At 41.5% G+C, this 23,521-nt stretch overlaps 2 protein-coding genes across 6 annotated transcripts in view; one reads left to right on the top strand and one right to left on the bottom strand.

Moving 5' to 3' along the window:
• The window catches only part of OLAH (oleoyl-ACP hydrolase), a 97,608-nt gene extending 83,462 nt beyond the window's left edge, over positions 1–14,146 (bottom strand). The window contains exons 1-5 of the mRNA XM_036760517.1: positions 14,066–14,146; positions 13,812–13,946; positions 11,276–11,464; positions 1,329–1,369; positions 658–723 (exon numbers count right to left, since the gene is read on the bottom strand). Of these exons, the coding sequence (XP_036616412.1) occupies positions 658–723; positions 1,329–1,369; positions 11,276–11,464; positions 13,812–13,946; positions 14,066–14,146 (512 nt within the window). The remainder of the gene's footprint in view (positions 1–657; positions 724–1,328; positions 1,370–11,275; positions 11,465–13,811; positions 13,947–14,065) is intronic.
• A 635-nt stretch (positions 14,147–14,781) lies between these two features.
• The window catches only part of CROT (carnitine O-octanoyltransferase), a 31,712-nt gene continuing 22,972 nt past the window's right edge, over positions 14,782–23,521 (top strand). The window contains exons 1-3 of one of the 5 annotated variants that reach the window (XM_036759082.1): positions 14,798–14,864; positions 16,025–16,097; positions 16,282–16,371. The gene's annotated coding sequence lies outside the window, so the exon portion shown is untranslated. Of the gene's footprint in view, positions 14,992–16,024; positions 16,098–16,281; positions 16,372–23,521 lie in introns of all 5 variants that reach the window. The other 4 variants (XM_036759085.1, XM_036759081.1, XM_036759087.1 and 1 more) reach the window with 4 other exon arrangements.

Below are 23,521 nucleotides of genomic sequence, written 5' to 3'. Positions count from 1 at the left end.
GGTTGTATAGTGAGAAAAAGTCCATTCCTAGCAGGCCTTCATGTCCCAGCCTGTTGCGCTTGTCTGAGATCAGGGACCATCTGTTCCAGAAGGTGAGTGCAAAGGATTGCTGTTATGCCAAGCTCAAGGCATAGCTTGCTTACTGGGCCTTAGCTCTGGAAAACAGGTGTCTCCTAATAGCATCTTGACATTTCCCCTTTTTGGCCAAAGGGAGGGTGTCTGAAAGAACCCCTACCCTTCTGGCCAATAAAGGAGAGGCAGGTATAAGCCAAGATGCAACAAGAGGCCAGTTGGATCAGGACAAGATGTTGAGTTGAATAGGTCTTGTCTGGCTATAGTTTGCTTGCAAGCGGAAAAGAAAGGGAGACCAAGAATGTAGAGGGAAAAAACACCAACACATGCTTCAATCAGGGACTTGGTGATTGGGCACATAACAAAAGGGAAGAGGAAAAAATAAGACAGTATACTCAGCCCTGGTCCAGAATCTTGGGACAGCTGTCTCATCTGGATATTGGCTCCTCCTGGGTCCAAACTAGACAAACCTTGAGGAACGTAGGGTGTGTTCAGGGAAGATTAGTACCTCTGGTGTGAAGGCTGCTGGGCATTTTCAGGGCTGCTTTCTACCTTTGGTGTCCACGTGTTCCACCTAACTCTCACCTGTGGCTCCAAGAGGCTGTACTATGTGCATTGGTCACACTTCGGTAAACTGTTTCAGCAGACAGGCTAAACAAGATTGAGGGTAACCAAGGGGGTCTCAAACCGATCAGTGAGTTGGAGAAGGTGTCTACCTTAAGCATGTGAAGGCTTCCTCTGGTGGAATAGGCAAATGGGAACAATTTGCTCCAACATCCATGAAGGCAGCTGAAGCAGGTGCTGTGGAGGGCTTAAATCTTGGTTGGACATTAGAAGATGCCAAGGTCATCCCCTGTATCTCAAACCATCATCAGTTGTCTTGACTCTGTTCTGCCACTAGACTGTGATGACTTTGGAGGAGAGAGTGAGGCCAACAACTTCACACAACTCTGTCTCACTTAAATCCAATTTATGCATGAATCCAAAGACATCACCCATACCATTTTACCATTTTTGCCTATCTCAAAGTCCTGTGGTGACAGGCAAGTGGCAAAACAGCAGATGCAGATAAACTGGGAGCTATAGTCACAACCTTGCACACAGGCAGCCCAGGCCATAGAGTTCTCTTCTCATTGGAAGCAGTAGTGGAATTCAGCAGCCCACTGAGGGTCTGAGCAGCCTTTTAAGGATCACACTGCTCACCTCTTGGTGTGAGGAAGGGACCAGGAAAGGTGCCCTAAAAATTGTCTGCTTACCCAACCCTGGCCTGATTACTGCAGCAGGTGGAGATACCAACCTGCAGTCAAAACACACAAAAAGTATACAAAAATTTCTGCAAGATGATTCCATTCACCATCAGTACAAGGAATGTGCACATTTATAGTTGACACAAAACCCAGTTGACCTGAAAGACAAACAGCTCTTGTCGCAACAGAACTCAGCAGGCATCACATCCAAATAGCAGCCCCAAGTGAAACAAGACTGGCAAATGAAGGTCAGCTTACTGAAGTTGGAGCTGGATACACATTTTTCTGGAGTGGCCACAGTGAAGGGGAGCACCATGAAGCTGGTGTAGATTTTACAATCAAAACTAATCTAGTCAACAAGCTTGTATTCCTACCAAAAGGAGTGAATGACAGACCCCTGACAATGTGATTGCCACTTGCAGGAAAATACCACAACACCATCAGTGCCTAGGATCCCACCATGATGAACCCTGATGAGGTCAAAGAAAAAATTTTATGAAGACCTGGAGATCCTTATCATCAATGTGCCAAAAGAAGACAAGCTTATAATTCTAGGTGACTTTGATGCTAGAGTAGGCTCAGACTACCAGACTTGGCAGAGTCCTAGGGAGGAATGGAGTTGGAAACAGTAACAGCAATGGTCGCTTTACACGTGCATCTCATGACTTTCTCATGACCAACCCTGTCTTCCATTTATCTAAATGCAATAAAACTCCATGGATGCATCCTCACAGCAAACATTGGCATTTAATAGACTATGTCATCATAAGGAGAAGAGACAGACAGGATGTGAGAGTGCTGAAGGCAATGTGTGGCAGAGTGCTGGACTGATCATAGACTTATCCTCTCCAGGCTAAATATTCACATTCAACAAAAGCAGTAGCCCCAAAGCAAAATGACTATCAGAAGAATTGATGTCAACAGATTAGAGTTCTTCTCTGAGTGGGAACAATTTGTTGCTTACTTGGAAGGAAAGTTGAGTCAAAATACATTTGGCAACAGTGGAGCAGAAAAGGGGTGGGCAACTTTGAGAGATTTGTTGTACAGCACTGCATTTGCTCATCTGGGTCAGGACACTCACAAACGTCAAGACTGGTTTGATGAAAATGATGAGGATACTCAGAAGCTGCTAAATGAAAAATGAGAACTCCACAGGGTTTAGCAGCAGGATAGTTCATCCATCTCTAAGAAGGCAACATTAAATTTCATCAAAAATAAAGTACAAGTGAAGCTTAGAGAGATGCAGGATTCTTGGTTCAGTAAGAAAGCAGATGAGATTCAGTTTTATGTTGATAGTAACAATCCAAACTGCTTTTTATGATTTCCTAAAGGCTATTTATGGGCCAAAGACCTATAGTGCATCTCAACTACTCAATACTGATGGAGCCACATTGATTAGTAATAAGGGCATGATTCTAGAGCAGGCCTGCACGACACATAGCTCCGGGCTGCTTGTGGCCTACCAAAGTAGCCCACAGTCAGTATGTTGTGCAGGTCTGTTTTACATCCTTTACATTTCTTGTGGGCTGCTGGAAATCCTTTGGTGGGCTGCGAGCAGCCAGTGGGCCATATATTGTGCAGGCCTGTTCTAGAGAGATAGGCTGAACACTTCCATAGTATTCTCAACAAACCATCATCAACTGATGCTGAAGCCATTGACCATTTACCTCGGGTTGAAGTCAATCCTCCCTAGCTAAAGTTCCAGCTGAAGAAGAGCTTTTGAATACCATCAGGCTCCTTTGGAGTGGCAAAGCTCTTGGTACTGATTCTATTCCAGCTGAGATTTACAAGATGGGAGATCCATCGCTCATATAAAAGCTGACTCAAATTTTCCACGTTATATGGCAAGAGAAGGTTATCCCCTAGGAGTTCAAGGACACCTCCATTATCTATCTCTATAAAGTCAAAGGAAATAAGTTGTCCTGTGACAATCACAGGGGTTTCTCTCTCTTAGTCATTGCTGGCAAGATTCTTGCCAGAGTCCTCCTAAATAAGCTGATCCTTTACCTGGAAGATGGTTATCTACCTGAGAGCCAGTGTGGCTTCAGAAAGGTCTGAGGAATGGTTGATAAGGTGTTTGCTGCCAAACACCTCCAGGAGAAATGCCAGGAGCAGAACAGAGGTATTTACACAATGTTCATTGACCTGACCAAGGCCTTTGATACTGTCAGTCATGAGGGCTTATGGAAAATTTCATTGACTGGAGAAGTTCATCAGCATTATATGTCAATTTCATGAGAGCATGCTGGCCTGGGTTCTAGATAATGGACGATGCTCTCGTGTTTTCCCAGTCACCAATGGAGTGAAACAAAGCTGTGTGCTTGCTTCCATGCTTTTTAAAATGATGTTTTCAGCCATGCTGTCAAATGCCTTCAATGAGGACAAACACGGCATCAAGGTCAGCTACCACACTGATGGTAAATTAATCAACTTGAAAAGGTTACAAGTCAAGACTAAAGTGGAGGGAATATTGGTGCATGATTTTCTGTTTGCAGATGATTGTGCACTCAACGCAGCCTCTGAAGCTGAGATGCAACAAAGATCAATTAGATCAATTCTCTGTTGCTTGTGCTAATTTTGGCCTAACAATTATCACCAAGAAAACACAGGTGCTCCATCAGCCAGCACCACACCATCCATACGTGGAACCATCAGTTACAGCAAATGGAGAAGTTTTGAATTCTGTGGATAAGTTCACTTACCTTAGCAGCATACTTTCTAGAGATGTACACACTGACAATGATGCTGATGCATGTGTTGCCAGAGCTAGTTCAATGTTTGGGAGGCTCCAAAGGAAAGTGTGGGAAAGAAGCAGTACTAGACGGCCTACCAAACTTAAGGTCTACAGAGCTATTGTGTTGATCTTATCGTTGTATGCCTGGGAAACCTGGACAATATACCAGTGCCATGCCAGGAAACAGAATCACTTCCATTTGCATTGTCTTAAGAAGATTCTGAAGATCACCTGGCAGGATAAAGTATGGGACACTGAGGTCCTTTTTTGAACTAAACTGCCAAGCATTCAAATTCTACTGCAGAGAACGCAACTTCAATGGGCTGGCCACGTTGTTCAAATGCTAAATGTACGCTTGCCAAAAAGACTCTTTTATGAAGATCACAAAGAACAAGTGCTCACATGGTAGTTAGAAAAAGCAATACATTGACACTCTCAAGGTCTCTCTTAAGAACTTTGGATTGATTGTTTGACGTGGAAGACACTGACACAGAACCACCCAGCATGGCATACCCTTATCAGAGAAGGTGCTGTGCTCTATAAACGAAGAACAGTTGTAGTAGCTTAAAAGAAACATGAGATGCGAAAATTTAGAGAATCCACCCCAAATGTTCATGTGGATTGTTTGTGCCCGACCTGTAACAGAACATTATGAACTCATATTGGTCTGATCAGCCATAGTTGGACACACTGTAACTTGACTATCATAGTGGTGTCATGTTGGTCCTCTTTGAGAATGAAGGACAACAACCAGATGAATACTGAGGCCCCAGAGGGTTCTGCCATCCACTGAGGGGCAGGGGCTTTAGTCAGATGATCCAAGTGTCCGCACCCACAAGTTTGACAGCTGATGGAGTAGTCCAAAGGACCTGGTAGGGCTCCTTAGAAGATATATGGGTTGACAACTGTGAGAAAACTCGTTGCAGCAATCTTTGGATCTGAGCTTCTGGTCAGCATAACATAAGTCCTTGGTTAAGGATCTCTAAACAACACATAGAGATGGCCCAGTTTCCCAGCTATGTAGGGCTAGGTTCAAGTAGCACAATAAAGTTTCCTCACAATTCCCATAATTGCATAACTTCATTAAGTCAGCTATAGATCAAAGTAGTTAGAGGTCTCACAATGGACTAGTTCTGAGAAGGGAGATTTACATGTCACCAAGGTAACCAAGAAAACTTAAACATAACTAAAATCAAGTCTCCTTGTATTTTATTGACCTATTTTCAATATCCATTTAACCAGTACATTTTGAGTCTCATATAGTCATTTGGTTCCTAGATATCTTTTCTTGGACAATATGCTCATTCTCAGGACAGCTCTAAAAAGGGGCTCTACTTCTCTGGTTCCAGAGGTTACTAGATAATTCTGACTTAACGTAATTTAGTACAATCACTTAAATTTGGTTCTTCAATCTTGAAACTTCAGAGAATTTCAGTTTATATACTATTTGCTGTTTCTATCTTTACCTAAATTCTGTACCCAATATGAGAATCTTTTAAAACTTTATGAGGGTCTAGTTCTGCTTTTTAAAATTATCAGACAGATACTTTAATAATTGGTAAATAGCTTCACTTTCTTCACCATTGTCAACAAAATTATGTGTAAAATTCTTAATCCAAATTTTGAGAACTTATTACTAAAACATGCTCAAAGCCTGAATTTCTGTAATAAATAAATTTTGGAGGTCACTCATATACCTAAGTATATAGTTCATAGAGAAAACAGTCTAATCCCGTTATTTTCTTAAAATTTACTATTCCATTTATTTAGGAACTTTTTTACTTCTGTGTCTTATTAGCTTGTCTAATAGTTTCTCACTTAGGAAGATATCATCCCTATATTATAATTTGATCACAAATGCAGGTTAAAATTGTAAGATGTTCATACTTGCATCCCATTATAGTAACTCAGAGATACTGCAGCATCAATTTCTTATTTAATAGATTTAGTATTGTACTTACAAGACTTCTTAATTATAGAAATTTGTAATAAAAGGAAAAGGAGGGACATAGGTATAACAACGTCATATATCATAACAGGGAGAAATACTCTATTAGAGCTTTTTGATTCCAGGCATGACTCATATCTGACAGCCAATCATGTAGTGACAGGCTATCAAAAGCAAGGCTCAGGATTAGCCAGGTGGGGAAATTTCCTTTTCAGAAAGGAAACAGCGTAATAGGGAAATAGCATTAGGACGATCCCACCTTGAGCCATGCCAAAGTCATCCCCAAAGCTTTTCCCAGGCACAGACATCCACCGTTAGCCATTCCCAGGCCATTTTCTACTCTTGGCTTCATGACAATTCACACAACTATCCCTGTAATCAAAGCTCAAAACAATAGTAAATTACAGTCCCAAGAATTTTTACCTTAAATGGCAAAATTTCACTAACTACAACTTAGGGCTTGAATATCTTTCCTAATGTTTCCACAACAGTTAACATTTCATTTATCCTTCACTTATAAATTAAAACTACCCATATTCTGGGCTTAAGACATACAGCAACTACCTGTTAGTTGGCTCATCATTAATATGTTGAAGCTAGGCTCTAAACCACTCTACAAACTTTCATAATAGCCAAGATTTTCAAATAAAAATTTGCTATTATACACTATTATTATCATCTGTTTTATAACAAAATGTACCTCATTAAAAATTAACAGTTTTCAAATATCTGTTTTTAATCATATCCTCTTACAAGTCCAATTCATGTGTAACAGCACCCAGATAAAAAGTTCTTTTTTCTAACAGCATTTCTGTTACAATGGTCTCCCAAATTTTACAATGTAAGAGAATTTAGAAATACAATAATAACATAAACAATCTCATGTACTTAGAACATGAAACAAAACTTCAGATGACATCAATTCCATTTCCAAATTAGCCCATATAAAAATCATTGATCTTATTACCGTTGGCATTTTAAAACCACTTTTGCCTTATCAGGTACGGAACAATTACATTCAGTTAAAGAAATAATGCATGCTTAGCCTATGCCAGACCCTGTGTTAAGCATTTACAATCATTATATTATTTTGATCTCACAACAGCCCTGGGAGGTGGGTACCATTATCATTTTTCTTTTTACAAATCAGGAAACTGGGGCAAACAGAGATAACTTGCCTAAGATTACACAGGTGATAAATTTCTGCAACCAGATTGTAATTCAAGTTTCCCTACAGTTTTCCAGCATGTTTTTTCAACCCCTGTATTTGGAAATCTGATCAGGGATGAGAGAGGTTGGCTAATAATTGGTAACAGGGAGAGGGGAAGGGTCTCTGACCTGGGGGAGTTACAAGAGATCTTTGGTTTAAACAATCATCTCTTTTCATGGTCAGAAATGTAAAGGAAGGGTTAACAAGAAGTTGCTATATGGTACAAACTGTTTACCTATCTTTTTTCTTCATTCTAGGATTACTTCTACATTAGTTGCCTTTCCTCATTGCCCCAGAACAATGAAGCTGTTAATCTTGTCATTTACTTTTAAAACTTTTTATAAAATCTAATCCTTATTTTTCCTTAAAAGAAATTCTACAGAGTGGTGCCCCAAAACTTACTAAGATGTTTCAGAAGGGAATGAGTTCCTGGAAATACCTCAAGGTCACAGAAATTTTCCCCTGCAATCTTAAAACGATTAATCTTCAAACTCCTTAATCTGTTAAGATGGTTTGGGAGTTCCACAAACTTTGATTATCTGACCTTTGCTCATATTAACTAATCTCGCTATGAAAGCTTAAAGTGGGAGTTAGTCTTGCTTACTGGGACAATTGTTTCAAGTATGAAAATTCATTAATCTTTTCCAGTGTTCTAAACTCTTTGGCAACAGCCCTTAGAAGTTTTTCTGGCCGACTGTATTTGAAATCTTTAAAAGTAACAGAATCTGGCTCACAACACAAACATGACACAGACATTCTACATTTTACAAAGACACAAACACAGGCAAAATGACAAGACAAACACAAACAGACAAAGATAGTTTTAACAAAGCATCAAATTACAATTCTAATTTTAACAGAGGTGCACAATAATTGAGGCATGCAGTTTTTTAAATTTTTTATTTTATTTTTTTATTTAATATATTTAGTTTTCAGCATTGATTTTCACAAGAGTTTGAATTACAAATTTTCTCCCCATTTCTACCCTCCCCCCCACTCCAAGATGGTGTATATCCTGGTTGCCTGTTCCCCAGTCAGCCCTCCCTTCTGTCACCCCACTCCCCTCCCATCCCCTTTTCCCTTCCTTTCTTGTAGGGCAAGATAAATTTCTGTGCCCCATTGCCTGTGTATCTTATTTTGTAGTTCCATGTAAAAACTATTTTTTGTTTGTTTTTGAACATCTGTTTTTAAAACTTTGAGTTCCAAATTCTCTCCCCTCTTCCCTTCCCACCCACCCTCCCTAAGAAGTCAAACAATTCAACATAGGCCACCTGCGTATCATTATGTATAACCCTTCCACAACACTCATGTTGTGAAAGACTAACTATATTTTGCTCCTTTCTAATCTATCCCCCTTTATTGAATTTTCTCCCTTGACCCTGTCCCCTTTCCAAAGTGTTAGTTTTTGATTACCTCCACCCCCATCTGCCCTCCCTTCTATCATTCCCTCCCCCCCCCTTTTTTAATCTTCTTCCTCCTTTTTTCCTGTGGGGTAAGATACTCAATTTACTATGTATGGTATTCCCTCCTCAGGTCAAATCTGATGAGAGCAAGATTCACCCATTCCCCCTCACCTGCCCCCTCTTCTTTTCCTACAGAACTGCTTTTTCTTGCCACTTTTATGTGAGATAATTTACCCCATTCTATCTCTCCCTATCTTCCTCTCTCAATATATTCCTCTCTCATCCCTTAATTTTATTTTATTTCTTTTAGATATCTTCCCTTCATCTTCAACTCACCCTGTGCCCACTCTCACTCTCTCTCTCTTTCTCTCTCTCTCTCTCCATATATATATATATATATATATACACATACACACACACACACATATATACATACATATACACTCACATATACATATATACATAAACATATATATAAATGCATATTCCATTCATCTACCCTAATACTGAGGTCTCATGAATCATACACATCATCTTTCCATGTAGGAACATAAACAAAACAGTTCAACTTTAGTAAGTCCCTTGCAATTTCTTTTTCTTGTTCTTTTTCTTGATTACCTTTTCATGCTTCTCTTGATTCTTGTGTTTGAAAGTCATATTTTCTATTCAGCTCTGGTCTTTTCACTGAGAAAGCTTGAAAGTCCTCTATTTTATTGAAAATCCATATTTTGCCTTGGATCATGATACTCAGTTTTGCTGGGTAGGTGATTCTTGGTTTTAATCCTAGCTCCACTGACCTCTGGAATATCGTATTCCAAGCCCTTTGATCTCTTAATGTAAAAGCTGCTAGATCTTGCGTTATTCTGATTGTGTTTCCACAATACTCAAATTGTTTCTTTCTGGCTGTTTGCAATATTTTCTCCTTGATCTGGGAACTCTGGAATTTGGTGACAATATTCCTAGGAGATTTCTTTTTCAGATCTATTTGAGGAGGTGATCAGTGGATTCTTTCAATTTCTATTTTGCCCTGAGGCTCTAGAATATCAGGGCAGTTCTCCTTGATAATTTCTTGAAAGATGATATCTAGGCTCTTCTTTTGATCATGGCTTTCAGGTAGTCCAATAATTTTAAAATTCTGTCTCCTGGATCTATTTTCCAGGTCAGTGGTTTTTCCAATAAGACATTTCACATTGTCTTCCATTTTTCATTCCTTTGGTTCTGTTTGATAATATCTTGATTTCTCATAAAGTCACTAGCTTCCACTTGCTCTAATCTCATTTTTAAGGTAGAATTTTCTTCAGTAGTCTTTTGGACCTCCTTTTCCATTTGGCTAATTCTGCCTTTCAAGACATTCTTCTCCTCTTTGGCTTTTTGGAGCTCTTTTGCCATTTGAGTTAGTCTGTTTTTTAAGGTGTTGTTTTCTTCAGTGTATTTTTCAGTATTTTTTTGGGTCTCCTTTAGCAAGTCATTGACTTGTTTTTCATGGTTTTCTCGCATCCTTCTCATTTCTCTTCCCAATTTTTCCTCTAACTCTCTAACTTGCTTTTCCAACTCCTTTTTGAGCTCTTCCATGGCCTGAGACCAGTTCATGTTTTTCTTGGAGGCTTTTGTTGTAGGCTCTTTGACTTTGTTGACTTCTTCTGGCTGTATGTTTTGGTCTTCTTTGTCACGAAAGAAAGATTCCAAAGTCTGAGACTGAATCTGGGTGCGTTTTCGCTGCCTGGCCATATTCCCAGCCAACTAACTTGACCCTTGAGTTTTTCATCGGGCTATGACTGCTTATAGAGTTAAGAGAACTATGTTCCAAGCTTGGGGGGATGCGCCAGCTCTGCCACACCAGCACTCCTCCTTCCCCAAGAACCCCCAACCTGTACTGGACTTAGATATTCAGCAGGCTCTTCACTCCTGCTCTGATCCGCCACTTAATTCCTCCCACCAGATGGACCTGGGTCTGGAAGCAACTGCAGCTGTAGTTCTGTAGCTGCCCCACGTCCACTGCCCCCGGGGCGGTAGCTGAACCGTGAACTCCTTCCATTCCCGCAGCTTTTCCCACTAACATTCTCTGTTGTCTTTGGTGTTTGTGGGTTGAGATGTCTGGTAACTGCTGCAGCTCACTGATTCAGGGCAGTAGGGCATGCTCTGCCCAGCTCCTGGTCTGCTTGGTCTGCGCTGCCCACGCTAGGCTCTGCTCCGCTCCCCCCCCTCCCCCGCTCCCCTCCCAGCTCCGTGTGGGATAGACCTTACCCAGAGACCATCCAGGCTGTCCTGTGCTAGAGCCCTGCTTCCCTCTGCTAATTTGTGGGTTCTGCAGTTCTAGAATTGGTTCAGAGCCATTTTTTATAGGTTTTTGGAGGGACTCAGTGGGGAGCTCACACTAGTCCCTGCTTTCCAGCCACCATCTTAGCTCCACCCCCCAGGCATACAGTTTAAAGAAACAACAGAGGAACACAGTTACAACTTTACAGATACATACAGATGAATATCAGTAGAGGCATGCACCAGTTAATCAGAGGTGTGCAGTTTAAGAAAGGGTATCCTTATCACAGGGATCTGAGACAAACTCAGTCATTGGGGGGGCCCTGGCATTTTCCTTACAAAGAGGTAAGCTGGACCAACTTGGGAGCTCAAAGATTGGAGCAGGAACAAAGCAGCAGCACCTACCAGATTGGGGGTGAGGGTGGCAGTTGGACTCTGGAGAAATAAATCTCTGGTGGCACCTAGTCTGTTCCCATTGGTACCAGAGAGTCCAGTGGCCCAGTTCTGTGTCCAGTCCCACTTCTGACACCAGTTAATGTCAATTGGACTAAACCAGCCTCTAACTTGTGGATGGCCACAGCTGAACAGAGCAGGCTAGAGACAGGAGAGTCAGGAATCAAACAGAAGTTTAATTTCGAAGTGAGGGAAACAGTTTGCAAGCAAGGAGGGGATCTAGACACATGTGCTGGCACCCTTTCCCTAGTGGAGGGACCCACTTAAGTGGAGCTGAACCTTGATTTATATATTTATGGCTAGACAAAGTGACAAACAGTGTAGTGTAGTAACAGTGGTGACCCACAACAGCAACAGTGAGGCAAGGTTGTCTAATGACAAAAAGTCCCTTCATAGCAGGGCTACATGTCTGGGACTGTTGGTGCTTGCCCAGGCTCAAGGACCATCAGTTCCAGAAGATGAGTGCAAAGGATTGTTGTTATGCCAAGCTCAGGGCACAGCATGCTTGCTGGGCCTTAACTCTGGAAAACACAGGGTCTCCTAATATGATCTTGACATTATTTGTGAAGAACAGCAGGAAGGCCAGTTCAGCAGGACCACAGTGTGAGGAGGGTAGTAAAGTGTAATAAAGTAATGTGTAATAAAAATAAAGTGATTGGATTGGATGTTTTCCAGGGTCCTGGCAGTGACATTCTAGGAATCCTTCAGCCTAGAACAGGGATGGGGAACCTATGGACTCAAGGCCACATGTGGCCCTCTAGGTCCTTAAGCATGGCCCTTTGACTGAATCCAAACTTCACAGAACAAATACCTTTAATAAAAAGATTTGTTCTGTAAAACTTCGACTCAGCTAAAAGCCACATGTGGCTTCAAGGCCAAAGGTTCCCCACTTCTAGCCTGGAGACTCAGAAACAGTAGGAAATATCACTGCTCTATGCCCTAGGAGACTTTACCCCTTGGAGCTCTGGACAGGGTAAATTAGGCTTACGAGAGATGCCAGTGAATAGATAGTATTCTGGGCTGGCAAAAGCAAAAAGAAAGAGGAAGCCAATGTTGAGACAAAGACACATAGCAGGCTGGAGAGGAATTTGGAGATAGCCAGTGTTTGTATTGGTCCTTTATAAAAATTGGAAGGGACTGAAGTAATTATCAAATTTTACAGGTGGAAAAACTCAATTATCAGGAGGCAAAGTAGCTCAGAGTCTTCTGACTCTTGGTTCAGAGCCCTCTCCACTGACACCATTGCTGCTGTTAAACAGAATTGTAGAGCCAAAGAATGAGTAGAGCCGGAAGAGAGCTGAGGGATCGACTTAACCCTGTTATGTATTGCCTGTGTGACTGTGGACAAGTCACTCCACTGCTCTGGGTCCAGTGTAAAATGAGGGCTTTCGAATAGAATAATTTATAGGTTCCCAAAGTGGGCGATATTGCTCCCTGGGGGGACTAGAGCAATGGGGGCGGGGGGCCGAAGGGGGAGAACGTAGTAGCCTCAGGTCCAATTACGAAGGTAGGAAGGGGGTTGAATAAAAATAAGGGGGTAGTAGAAGCATAAGGAAAGAAGAAAATTTTGAAAAACCATTTGCACATGTTTCACCTGTTGTGTAACAGAGTTAAAGTCCTAGTGATTACATTATTTTCCAAAGAAACACATAAAATGCAAGTTATATTCCAACAGTGGTCAAGTTCGTGGAGAGGTTTTAATAAGCAAGTGTTGGTAGGTGAGTGTTGCCAAGTTCAGGATCCATCAGTAGGAATATATGCTTGTAATGACTTGTTTACAATATGATACTACATGGTTACATAACACACTACTGCAACATCAAAATTTCAATGCAGGAAAAACCCACAAATTTACAATAAATTATTAAAATTTAAGATGCATCATTAAAAAAATTTTTGCAATGATGCAAATTTTAAAAACATTGAAAGGTTAAAGAAAGTAGATTTCCAGCGGGGCACGGAGTAATTTTTTTTTTTTTTGAAAATGTGGTAGTAGGCCAAATAAGTTTAGGATCCTCTGGAACAGATGATATACGCTCCTTTCCCTTTTCTCCACTCTCAGAAGCCACTACCCTGGTTCAGGACTTCACTACCTCTTACCTGGAACTACTGCAATAGCTTTTAAATTTTCCCCCCCTGCTTCTAGTCTCTCGGTCTCTCCAACCAATCTTCTCCCAGTTAAGTTTTCTTTCCTCAAGAAGTTTCCGTGGCTTCTAACTCCCCCAGGATAGGAGCACTGATACATAGATTTAGAGCCGGACAGGTTATCAGCAGCTACGTGTTTGAACCCATTTTGCATATGAGGAAACTGGGACCCGGAGAAATTACATGACTTGTCTAAGATCCCACAGGTAGCATCAAAGACAGCATTTAGACCCAGGTCCTTTTAGCTAGCCTCTCGTCGAACGGACATTTAAAGTCCTGCACCATTCAGCTCCGGCCCCTTTCCATTTCACAGTATTTCCTATCACGCGTTCTATGGTCCAACCAGACTGATGTACTTGTTATGTGCAAAACGGGACATTGCATCTTCTGCCTCTTTGTCCCAGCGCACAGGTGGGCTCTCATTCCAGGAATGCACCGCGACCTCATCTCTGGGCGCTGAACTTTCCTCGAGCCTCAGCTGGGGTTATACCCGATCACCCTTTTTATTTGTATTACTGCTCTCTCCCCAATGAGCTCACAATTACCCTTCGGTTTAGTTACTCGGGGCAGCACAGTTGGCTGTTTTTGGCTTCACACCTCGGGGCTTTGCCCACAACGACTGTTTCGTGATTTAGAAAGGGCAGAGCCCTCAGAGGCTAGTCTGTGCAACTCCCACATTTTACAGGTGAAGAAACTGAGCCTCTTAAGGGGTAAGTGACCCGCTCACGGTCACACAAGCGTACTGACTGCGGTGGGATTCGTAAATCCAATGACCAATGAATTGTCAAACGGCCTTGATTTAGAGCGCTGCGTTCCGGGTCTACACTGAATTCTGACACGGGCCTCTCTAGTCCTCCTTGGTGTCTCCCCGTCTGTGCCACGGAGGGGTGGCCTCTGAGGTCCCTCAGTCTACGCCCTAATCTCATGGTCCGTGGCACAGACGGGGAAACTGAGGCTCAGAGAGGGCCGTGAGGTCTCCCAGGAGGAGCTGAGCTGAGGACTGCGTGTGGGTACCTGCCTGGGCTGCTGCTTCCTTGGGATCGTTGGGGAGGCTGCCGGCATTCTGGGCGGGCTTAGGAGCAGGGACAAGGACCACCTCCCGCCCGAGTATCTCGTGGACGCCCCCCTGAGCTTCCCGGATCCCACTAGCCTCCCGCCTTCGTTGTTGCGCCCTCCACGTGACCCGTGCCGGAGCTGGAGGGGCGGGGAGCCGGGAAGAAGGGGACGGGCTGGCGGTGACGTCATGAGAGGAGACACGCCCACCGCTCCGCCTCTCGGCTCTGGGGCGGGACCCTCGCGGCTTTCCGTCTGCCCTCTCAACCCTAGTTTAATCTGGCCGCTAGGGAATGGGAAAGGTCACAGGCTAGGAGCGGAGAGCGCAGAGGGGTCTGAGGAGGTGAGGACGGCGGCCGGGAGGCTCCAACCCAGGCCCGAATCCCGGCCGGAGAGACCCGCGAAGCCCCGGAGCCTTGAGAGGCGCGAGCGCCGCCGCCTCCCCTTCCGCCGCCTCTGATCTTTCCCGGGTGAGGCTGAGCGTGAGGGCAGGCGCGAAGTGGGCTCCGCGCTTCGGGCTCCCGGCTCCGCGCTTCGGCTCTGCGTGGGGAGGCGGCGGGGCTGTCCGTGCGTCTCACCGGACAGTGCCCCCTGTCTCTGTCCCTGCGCTCTTGTTTGCCTCCCTTTCTTCCTCCCGAAGTGCTGGTCAGTCTGTCTTACCCGTCGAGTAAATGTCTGTCTGTCCACCACTGTCTTTCCCCCTCCAGGCTTTGTCCCTAGGCGCATGTCCGTCTGTCTGTCTTTCCTTCCCTTTGAGTGCTTGTCTGCTCCGCTCTTAAGCCAGCAGCACCTGGCGTGGAGTCGGGAAGACTCCTCTTTGTGAGCCCCAGTCTGGCCCCAGCTGTGGGACCCTGGCCACGTCGCTTCACCCTGTCTGCCTCAGTTTCCTCATCTGTAAAATGAACTGGAGGAGGAAACGGCAGACCTCCAGGATCTCCGACAAGAAAACCTCGAACGGGGTCACGGAGAGTCAGCCATCACTGAACAACAACTACCCAGCAGCGGCCCCTCTTGCTCCCTAAGTCCTTGTCTCTTTCAGTCTCTCCCTTGAGCTCTTATCCGCCCCCTTGCTCCGCCTCTGTTTGAGGGTGATTGTGTCTCCTCTCGTCTGAGTTTGTGTCTTCAGCTCATTCCCCTGGGGAGTGGTGGGTTAAATAATTGCAGTCCTGCTGCTGCTGGGTGATTGCACCAGAGCCCCTGAGTGCAACCTTGGGGCAAGAACCCCCTGTCCCATCAGATCGATAGTCACCCGGACGTAACGGGGCCCCTGATTGTTGTGCCATGAGATGCTTTTCTCTGAGTGAGAATGTATAGGTTACCTTCGGTACTGTTATCTCCCCTTCCACGGCCCTTTCCGAAAAGATCACATATCCCGCTGTTTCCTAAGTTTTCTTAAGCTTGGTCACTTTATAGTTCAGGGAGAGAGATTTCCTGGAACCTAGAAGCCATTTTTGGGAAACAGAAATCTGACTTTAAGTTCTCTTTTCTCTTTTGGGATCTGAGGAAGGGAGAGAGACACACATCAGAAATCCCCTGGGAGAGAAACTATCCACCTTTTCCAAGTTTAATAAGGAAGGTAACTTAATGCCCTGTTTTTTGTTTTTTAGCTAGTGGGACGTTTCTTTTCATATGTTCTGGTTATTTTAAAAAATTATTTTTGCCAATTATCCCTTTTATTTAAGGCTCGGAGGTCAGTCACAAATCCCTGCTAGTTTTTCTTAGTGTTTATTGATTTTGCTTCTTCCTTTTTATTTCCACAGTTTCTCCTTCATTTCAAGCCCTTGACACCTGAATTACTTCAACAGACTCCTTTGTGGTTATACAGCCCCTCTACTTGGCATACCTTGTAGGTATGTTTACCACGTTTCTAGGATAAAAATCAGGAAGCAGGGATGGACAGATGATACTCCTTTTGCCAAATGTAGTTAAGACTTCACTTTCCTTTCTTGGAAATAGAATACTCTCAGAGATGTATATGATTACTGTACTTGGCTCTTTTCCATTTCTGCCACCCAGAATTACTTTCTATTACAATTTCTGCCAATTCACTACTCTGTGAAGCCTACCCTCATACCCAGTCCCACTATGACAACTTCTTTGCTCTGAAGCAACTTGGCATGTATGCCTTCAGTTCATATCTTGTATTTTTATACTTTTTGGCCTGCTTCTTTGTAGATGATGTTCTCAGTGACTTTTAAACTCACATGAAATAATTATCAATATTTATTTTAAAAGTACTTACTATTTGCCTAGGACTTTGCTAGGCACGGTGGAATTTGATTTTTTTTTTATCAGAACTTTAGGCAGTTCTAACTGCCTTTTTTTGTCCTTATCAATTTGAATTCTCTCTAATTTTCTCCCCATTTTTCCCTATTCTGCCCTGTGAAGCCATATAAAGTTAAATTTATTTAATTTAAATTTCTCTTCTAATTAATTTTCCCCCTAAAACTCCACCTCCTTATAACTTCCCTATTTCTGCACATGGTACCCCCATTTTTCTATTCACCCAGGTTCTCAGCCTGGGAATTATCTTTAACTCTTCATTCTAACTGATCTCCCTCCCCCTCCCCAGTTCCTCTACAACATCTCTCAGAGCTACCCCCTTTTCTCCACTTACAACAACCAGTTTAATTCAGGTTCTTATCATCCCCTGCCTGCACTGTTGCAATAGCCTCCTAATTGGTCGCCTTGCATACAGTCTCTTGCTTCTCCAGCCGCCCTCCACACAGGATCCAACATGATATTTCAAAAGCACAGCTCTGACCATGTCAGTCCCTTGTTCAAAGAGCTTCACTGATTCCCTGTTGCCTTGAAAAAATAAAGACTTTTGTCTTGACCCCTTCACAATATGACTCCAGCTTATCTTTCTGGTGTGATTATACAGTATTCCTCTTGTGTTCTGGGTTCCGACCAAACTGACCTATTTGCTTACACCAGACATTTCCTGTCGCCATGCTTTTGCATGGGCTGTGCCCCATGCCTGGAATATTTTCCTTTCTTCTTGCTGAATCTTGGAACTCTTATTTCCCTTTGAGTTTCAGCTCGAGTTCTCTCCTATAAAGTCGGATTAACAACTGAATTCCTTCATCCCTTTTTTCCCCCAAAAAATTGTAATAGATTTCTTTTGTATACATATTTTGTATTAAAGATTGCCTGTGGCGTGGTAGGGTTAATTGGTTCTTTACCTGGGGACTCGCTACACTTTTGAAATCACAATCCATGCCAAAGATAATATTTTGAAATATTGGTGTGTGTGATCCTAACCTCCCTTCCCCAATAGAATTTAAGTTCTTTGAGGTCAAAACTCTTTTGTTTTTCTCTTTTCTCTTTCTATCCCTAGCACGGAGCACAATGCCTGGCACGTAGCTTAATAAATGCTTATTAAACCAATTTCCAACCCTTCCAGTATATGAATATAACCTTTTTACCTCCAATTTTTCACTGTAGACTTTCCCAAGATAAATATTAACTAGTTCATTGTACCCATATGATGTAGTTTTCAGTATCATCCACCCACCTACCCCCCGTGTGTTATTTGTCAATATCCCTTTTTAATGTAATTCCAAGAACTGAATACAATACTCCAGATATGATTTTGACTGGCACAGTCACTATATTATTGGGACTATTGTCTTTCTTTTGCTGCACACTATAATTCTACTAAAGAAATGCCAACATTTTAGCAGCTTTTTTTTTTGGCAGAAATATCACCCTTTTGACTCATATTAAGCTTGTATTCAAGTAAATGTTTAGGTCTTTTTTTTTTCACATGAACTGCTGTTAAACTAGGTATTCTTCATTCTTTACTTACGAATTTAATTTTTTTAAGCCTGAGGTCAAGACTTTCCATATATTATTTAATTTAACTTTGTTTGACCCAATCATGACAAACTGTTGAGGTAATTTTAGCATCTTGATTTTGTTACCCTGTATATTAGTTCCCCCTTCCAGATTGATATCATCAGCAAATTGGATAAATATTCTTTCTATTTTGTTCAAGTCGTGGGTGAAAAGATTGACCAGGACAGGGTTGGACAGAGGTCTGACATATTGCTACTGTCCCCTATCCAAATCGCATGTATCTGGTAATCTGTATTCTTGAGTTATTCAACCACTTATGAATCTTCCTAACTGTACTATGAAGCAACTCTCATGCATGTGTTCCACAAGGGTATCATGAAAGACTTTGTTAAGTCTTTGTTTGACTGTTACTGGTTCCTATTGATTTGAATAATTTTATTAGTTTCTTTCATTTTGATATCACCTTTATTTCCCAATGTGTCCCTTCTCCCTCCCCCATTCAGAGAGCCATCCATTAAATCAAAGATTAAAAAAGTTAGAGAAAAACATTTCAGCAAAACTAATCAATAAATCAGTCAAGTCTAACAATATATACAGTGAAACATATCCATAGGGCTCTATCTCTGCAAAAAAAGGAAGGAGGAGGTTGTTTCTTATGGCTCTTCTTTACGGTCAAACTTAGTCTCTCATACATATATATATATATATATATATATATATATATATACATACACACACACACATAGATACATATGTGCAAATATAAGATATATATATACACTAAGTATAATACTTCTCATATAAAACTAGTATATACTAAGTATGTGTTTCTACTATGATGACTAAGTTTGACTAAGGAGAACCATAACAACAAACTTCCTCCCCTCTTCCCTTTTTTTTTTCAAAGGTGAAACCCTGTGGTTGAGTGTCACTCTATATATACAGTTAAAATTAATTGATATTAACTAGTTTTACCAAAATGCTTCTTTTTCTCTAATTACACAACCTTCAGTTTTGATTTTTATTGTCGTCGTTTCTATTTACGTTGTTGTAGTTATTGTGCATGCTGTTTTCCTGATTGTGTTTCCTTCACTTTGCACTAGTCCAGATGAATCTTCCCATGTCTCATCGTTTCTTAGGACTCAGTACTATTCTGTCACTGTGGCAATTCTAGTCAGCATCATACAATGTGGCAATTTTATATACTGTTTTGTATTGTTCTTCAATTGTTTTATGTATGTTAGTTTTGTCTTCCCACTTAGAGTAAATTTCTGGAGGGAATAACCATATTTTCTGCTTTCTTTATTTTCTCTTCTTCTCCTTTCCTTCCCTTCTTCCACCCAGACCCTACCATAAAACTAAATACATAGTAAGTACTCAACAAATACTTGTTATTTGTGTAAAACAGAGCTAAGAGAGAGGGAATCTTCCCTGGGATGGATCCTCTGGGGCTGGCGTAATTAAGTCACTTGGCTTCAGTGACCTGTAAACAAGTACTTTGTACCCATTTCTACTGTTGATATCCATGTGGTAAGATTGTTTTAAGTAGTACTTGTTGATTTATCCTTGAACAACCAGTAGTGACAGTTTCCCAGTCTCCAGTCAGGCCTAGCTAGTTGAGCAGTAAGGCCGTGGGGGATTTATCCTGCCATTAGATGGGCTTTGTTAGAAGCGGTCAAACATTTATTGATCACCTAACTCAGGGGTGAGGAACCTGTGACCTCGAGGCCACATCCAGATTCCCCACCCCTTACCTAATTCAACACTAGATCCTGAGCTTAAAGGCAGTATAAAAGAAGAAGACGACACTAACCCTTTTCTAATGGAAATTAGTCTGGAAAGAAAAATTATTCTGTGAAAAACAAGTGACAACTGAAATCTTGGTGCTGAGTTCTCTGAGACACAGATGATGCTGAACAAGACTCACTGTTGCAGACACCCACCCATCTTTTTACTAAGAGACACCTGTACTCAGATTGTTGAAGGCTAGTTATAGTAAAGAATTCTGCTTGAAGATTTCATTCATTGGATTGTCCTATTGTGTATATTATTACTCTGCATCAAGGAATGAAAGTTAGATACATATTTTGTTGATTTAGGGGTAATTGGTACTTGTTTCATGAAGATAAGCATAGCCTTTGTATTGAGGAGGCAAGCAGCTAGGAGATCCAGTGGCTAGAGTGCCGGCCTTTGAGTTAGGAAGAGTAGAGGCCTCAGATACTTTTTAGCAGTGTGACCCTGGTCAAGTCCCTTAACTTCTCTGCATCAGTTTTCCCAACTATAAAGTGGGGATAATATCATGTACCTTCTAGGGTTGTTGTGAGGATCAAATGAAATAATAAGTGTTTAGCACAGTACCCTGGCCTTAATAGTAATTATGTAATAACAATAATTAATAATAAAAGTAGGCACTTAAATGTTTATTTCCTTCCTTTCTCTCTTTGACAACCTAAAGAAATTAGACCTAATAGAAATAAAGCAATGAGCCTAATGCACATTAGAAATTCTGTTTAAAACCAGGGACATAGTCTGAAACATTAAGGATTTGACATTAGCATCTAGTGATCCAATTTTCCAGGGTATGTCCACAAGATGAATGGGAGCAAGTAAATATGACTCTGAGCAAAATGACAGCATTTCTTATCTTCAGATTTTGACTGACTTGCAAACGTGGTCATTGTGGTAAATAAAGGAGATTTCATCACTGAGTAAAGAGCCAGCTAAGTCTTTTTAAAAAAGGATTGACAATGATATGAAAAATCTTAACCATTAAAAAAAAAGAATAACAAAAACTTCAAAATCACAATGGAAACAAACAGGATTTAGGATATAAGCAGTTAAATTTTATGTAAATTCCGTTTTCTAAAAGTTAGATAAATACAGTATCAAGTCCGACCTGCCTCCACTTCAATTTCCGAGGCGTTCTCCAGGATTACGTACTATGAATGGGAAGTATATAAGTGATCTCCAGTTCTGAATATATATACTTCAAGGAGGGAGAAGGTCTTCCTCTTGCCCAATCAGACCCAGCTTCCAAGAAGAGATTAAAAAAATCTGTCCTGTTGCCACCTTTTTTTTTCAAATGGCCCTCACTTTGATAGTGTCAGAATATAGCACCATAATTTTAAGGAGTCTACTTTTTATTTTAAAAACAGACATTGGCTTTAAAATAGAGCTAACATTTTCTGACTCTTCAATTTTATGTTTGTTTTCCATGGGGAATAGAGGATACTTCTATTCAGGTAAATCCCTTTAGTCTCCTACTTTGTTTAAAATAGGGAGTGGTGAAAGGGAAGTATGATGAAAAGGGATGTGAGTGGCTTCCAGGAGGGCAGGTACAACTAAATAGAACTGTTAAGACCCTGCCCTTGCTTATCTTCCATTACCCTGTGTCCTTAGGCAAGTTCTTGGTCTTCTCTTGCTCTCAGTTTTCTTATCTGCAAAAGTAGACTTAGATTTTACTAAATGGTTTTTAACACCGCCTTCATATGGTACTATTTTGTAATTAACACTAGTCTCACTGTCCCTTACACATACCATCACTTTTTCCTTCCCTCCAACTGGAATACTAAGCTCTGTTCTACTTTTCCAATCCTACTTCTTTTAGAGTGCCTAATACAGTGAGTCTCACCTCAGAGAAATAGTCCCTCTAGTTAACATTTATCTTTCCTTTCTCAAGATTTTTTAGAACACTGAGAAAGTATAAGAAAATTTCGTAATATCGTCTGGTCCAGGGATTATTTTCCTGGGGCTCGTGAACTTTTATTTTTACTATTTGATAACTATTTAAACATAGTTGGTTTCCTTTCTAATTCTAAGCATATTATTTTATGCATTTAAAAACATTATTCTGAGTAGAGTTCCTTAGGCCTCAACAGATTGCCAAAGGGGTCTATGACTCAAAAAAAGGTTATGAACCCTTGATCTATTCCAGCCCTCTCATTTTAGAGATAAAACTTCATTGAATTTTAGTTAAGTGACTTGCCCAAGGGACTCGGTATTCTAGCCCAGGCCATCTGATTCCAATTTCAATGACCTTTTTATTGATTCATAGTGTCTTTTATTCTCTTAATTTTTCTATGTCTATTAATCCTACCTCTCAAGCTGAGCCTTCTCATCTTTAACTTTCAGTTAAACTTAACCATCCCCTCAATCTACCATGCTATTCCTGCTTTCTTTCTCAGCCAAACTCCTAGGAAAAGTTCTCCATTCCTCATACCTCCATTTCCCTGTTCCTTACTCACCTAACCCTTTGCAAATGGCATCAGTCCCTACCCTGGCACGTAGTAGGCACTATATAAAATTTTATTCCTTTCCCTTCCCCTTTAACCACTTAATTGAAATTGCTGTTTCAAGGTCACTGGAGATTGCTTAACTGTTGAATTCTCTAGCCTTTTTCCAGTCATAATCTTACTTGACCTCTCTACAACTTTAGACACTTTTGGTCATCTTTCTCCTTAACATTCTCTCTTCCTTTGACAGGACTTCAATTTTCCCTGGGTCTCCTCCTGCCTGTTTTACTACTACTTTACAGTTTTTCTTGATGGGTCATCATCTATCCCTTGGCTTTTAGTGGTCTCCCACAAGGCAATATCCTAGGGCCTCTTCTCTTCTTTCTCTGTACTTTTTTGATTCTGTCTTCTGCTCCCACTGGTAACTGCATGGGTAATTGATTCACATCTTGAAGCAGAAGAATCCCAGATCTATGTACCCAGTCCTCAACCAGCTCCTGAACTTATCCTGGCATCAAAAATTCTTCAGAATCCAGATTCGACCTACATTACTTGTTTTTTTCCACACTTACTTTTATTCATTTTATATTCCAGCCAAATTGATCTTATAGCCCTTCCCCAAAGGGCATTTCATTTCCAGTCTCCATGACTTCACACAGGCTATTACTTGGGTCTACAAAAAAACCCCTCCTCACTTCCTTTCTCCCTCCTGCTTCCCCCCACCCCCACCTTATCCTCTTTCAAACTAAGCTAAGGGGCTACCATCTATGGGAAGTCTTGTATGATCCCTTTGTTTTCCAGTGCCCTCTACTTACTGAGAAACTCTTGTTTACTTATCTTTGTGTATCTTATATTCCCCCTCCTCAGCAGAATAAAAAATTCAATGAGGGTGGGTCTGATTTGTGAAGAGTTTTGTTTTGTTTTGGTCTCTATACTCAGCTTAAGAAATGTTTGCTGAATTGTACTA

Source organism: Trichosurus vulpecula, chromosome 5 (genome assembly GCF_011100635.1).
Source record: "Trichosurus vulpecula isolate mTriVul1 chromosome 5, mTriVul1.pri, whole genome shotgun sequence".
Lineage (NCBI taxonomy): Eukaryota > Metazoa > Chordata > Mammalia > Diprotodontia > Phalangeridae > Trichosurus > Trichosurus vulpecula.
The sequence above is the reverse complement of the archived record's forward strand: the minus strand, read 5'-3'. Positions and strand labels throughout refer to the sequence as shown.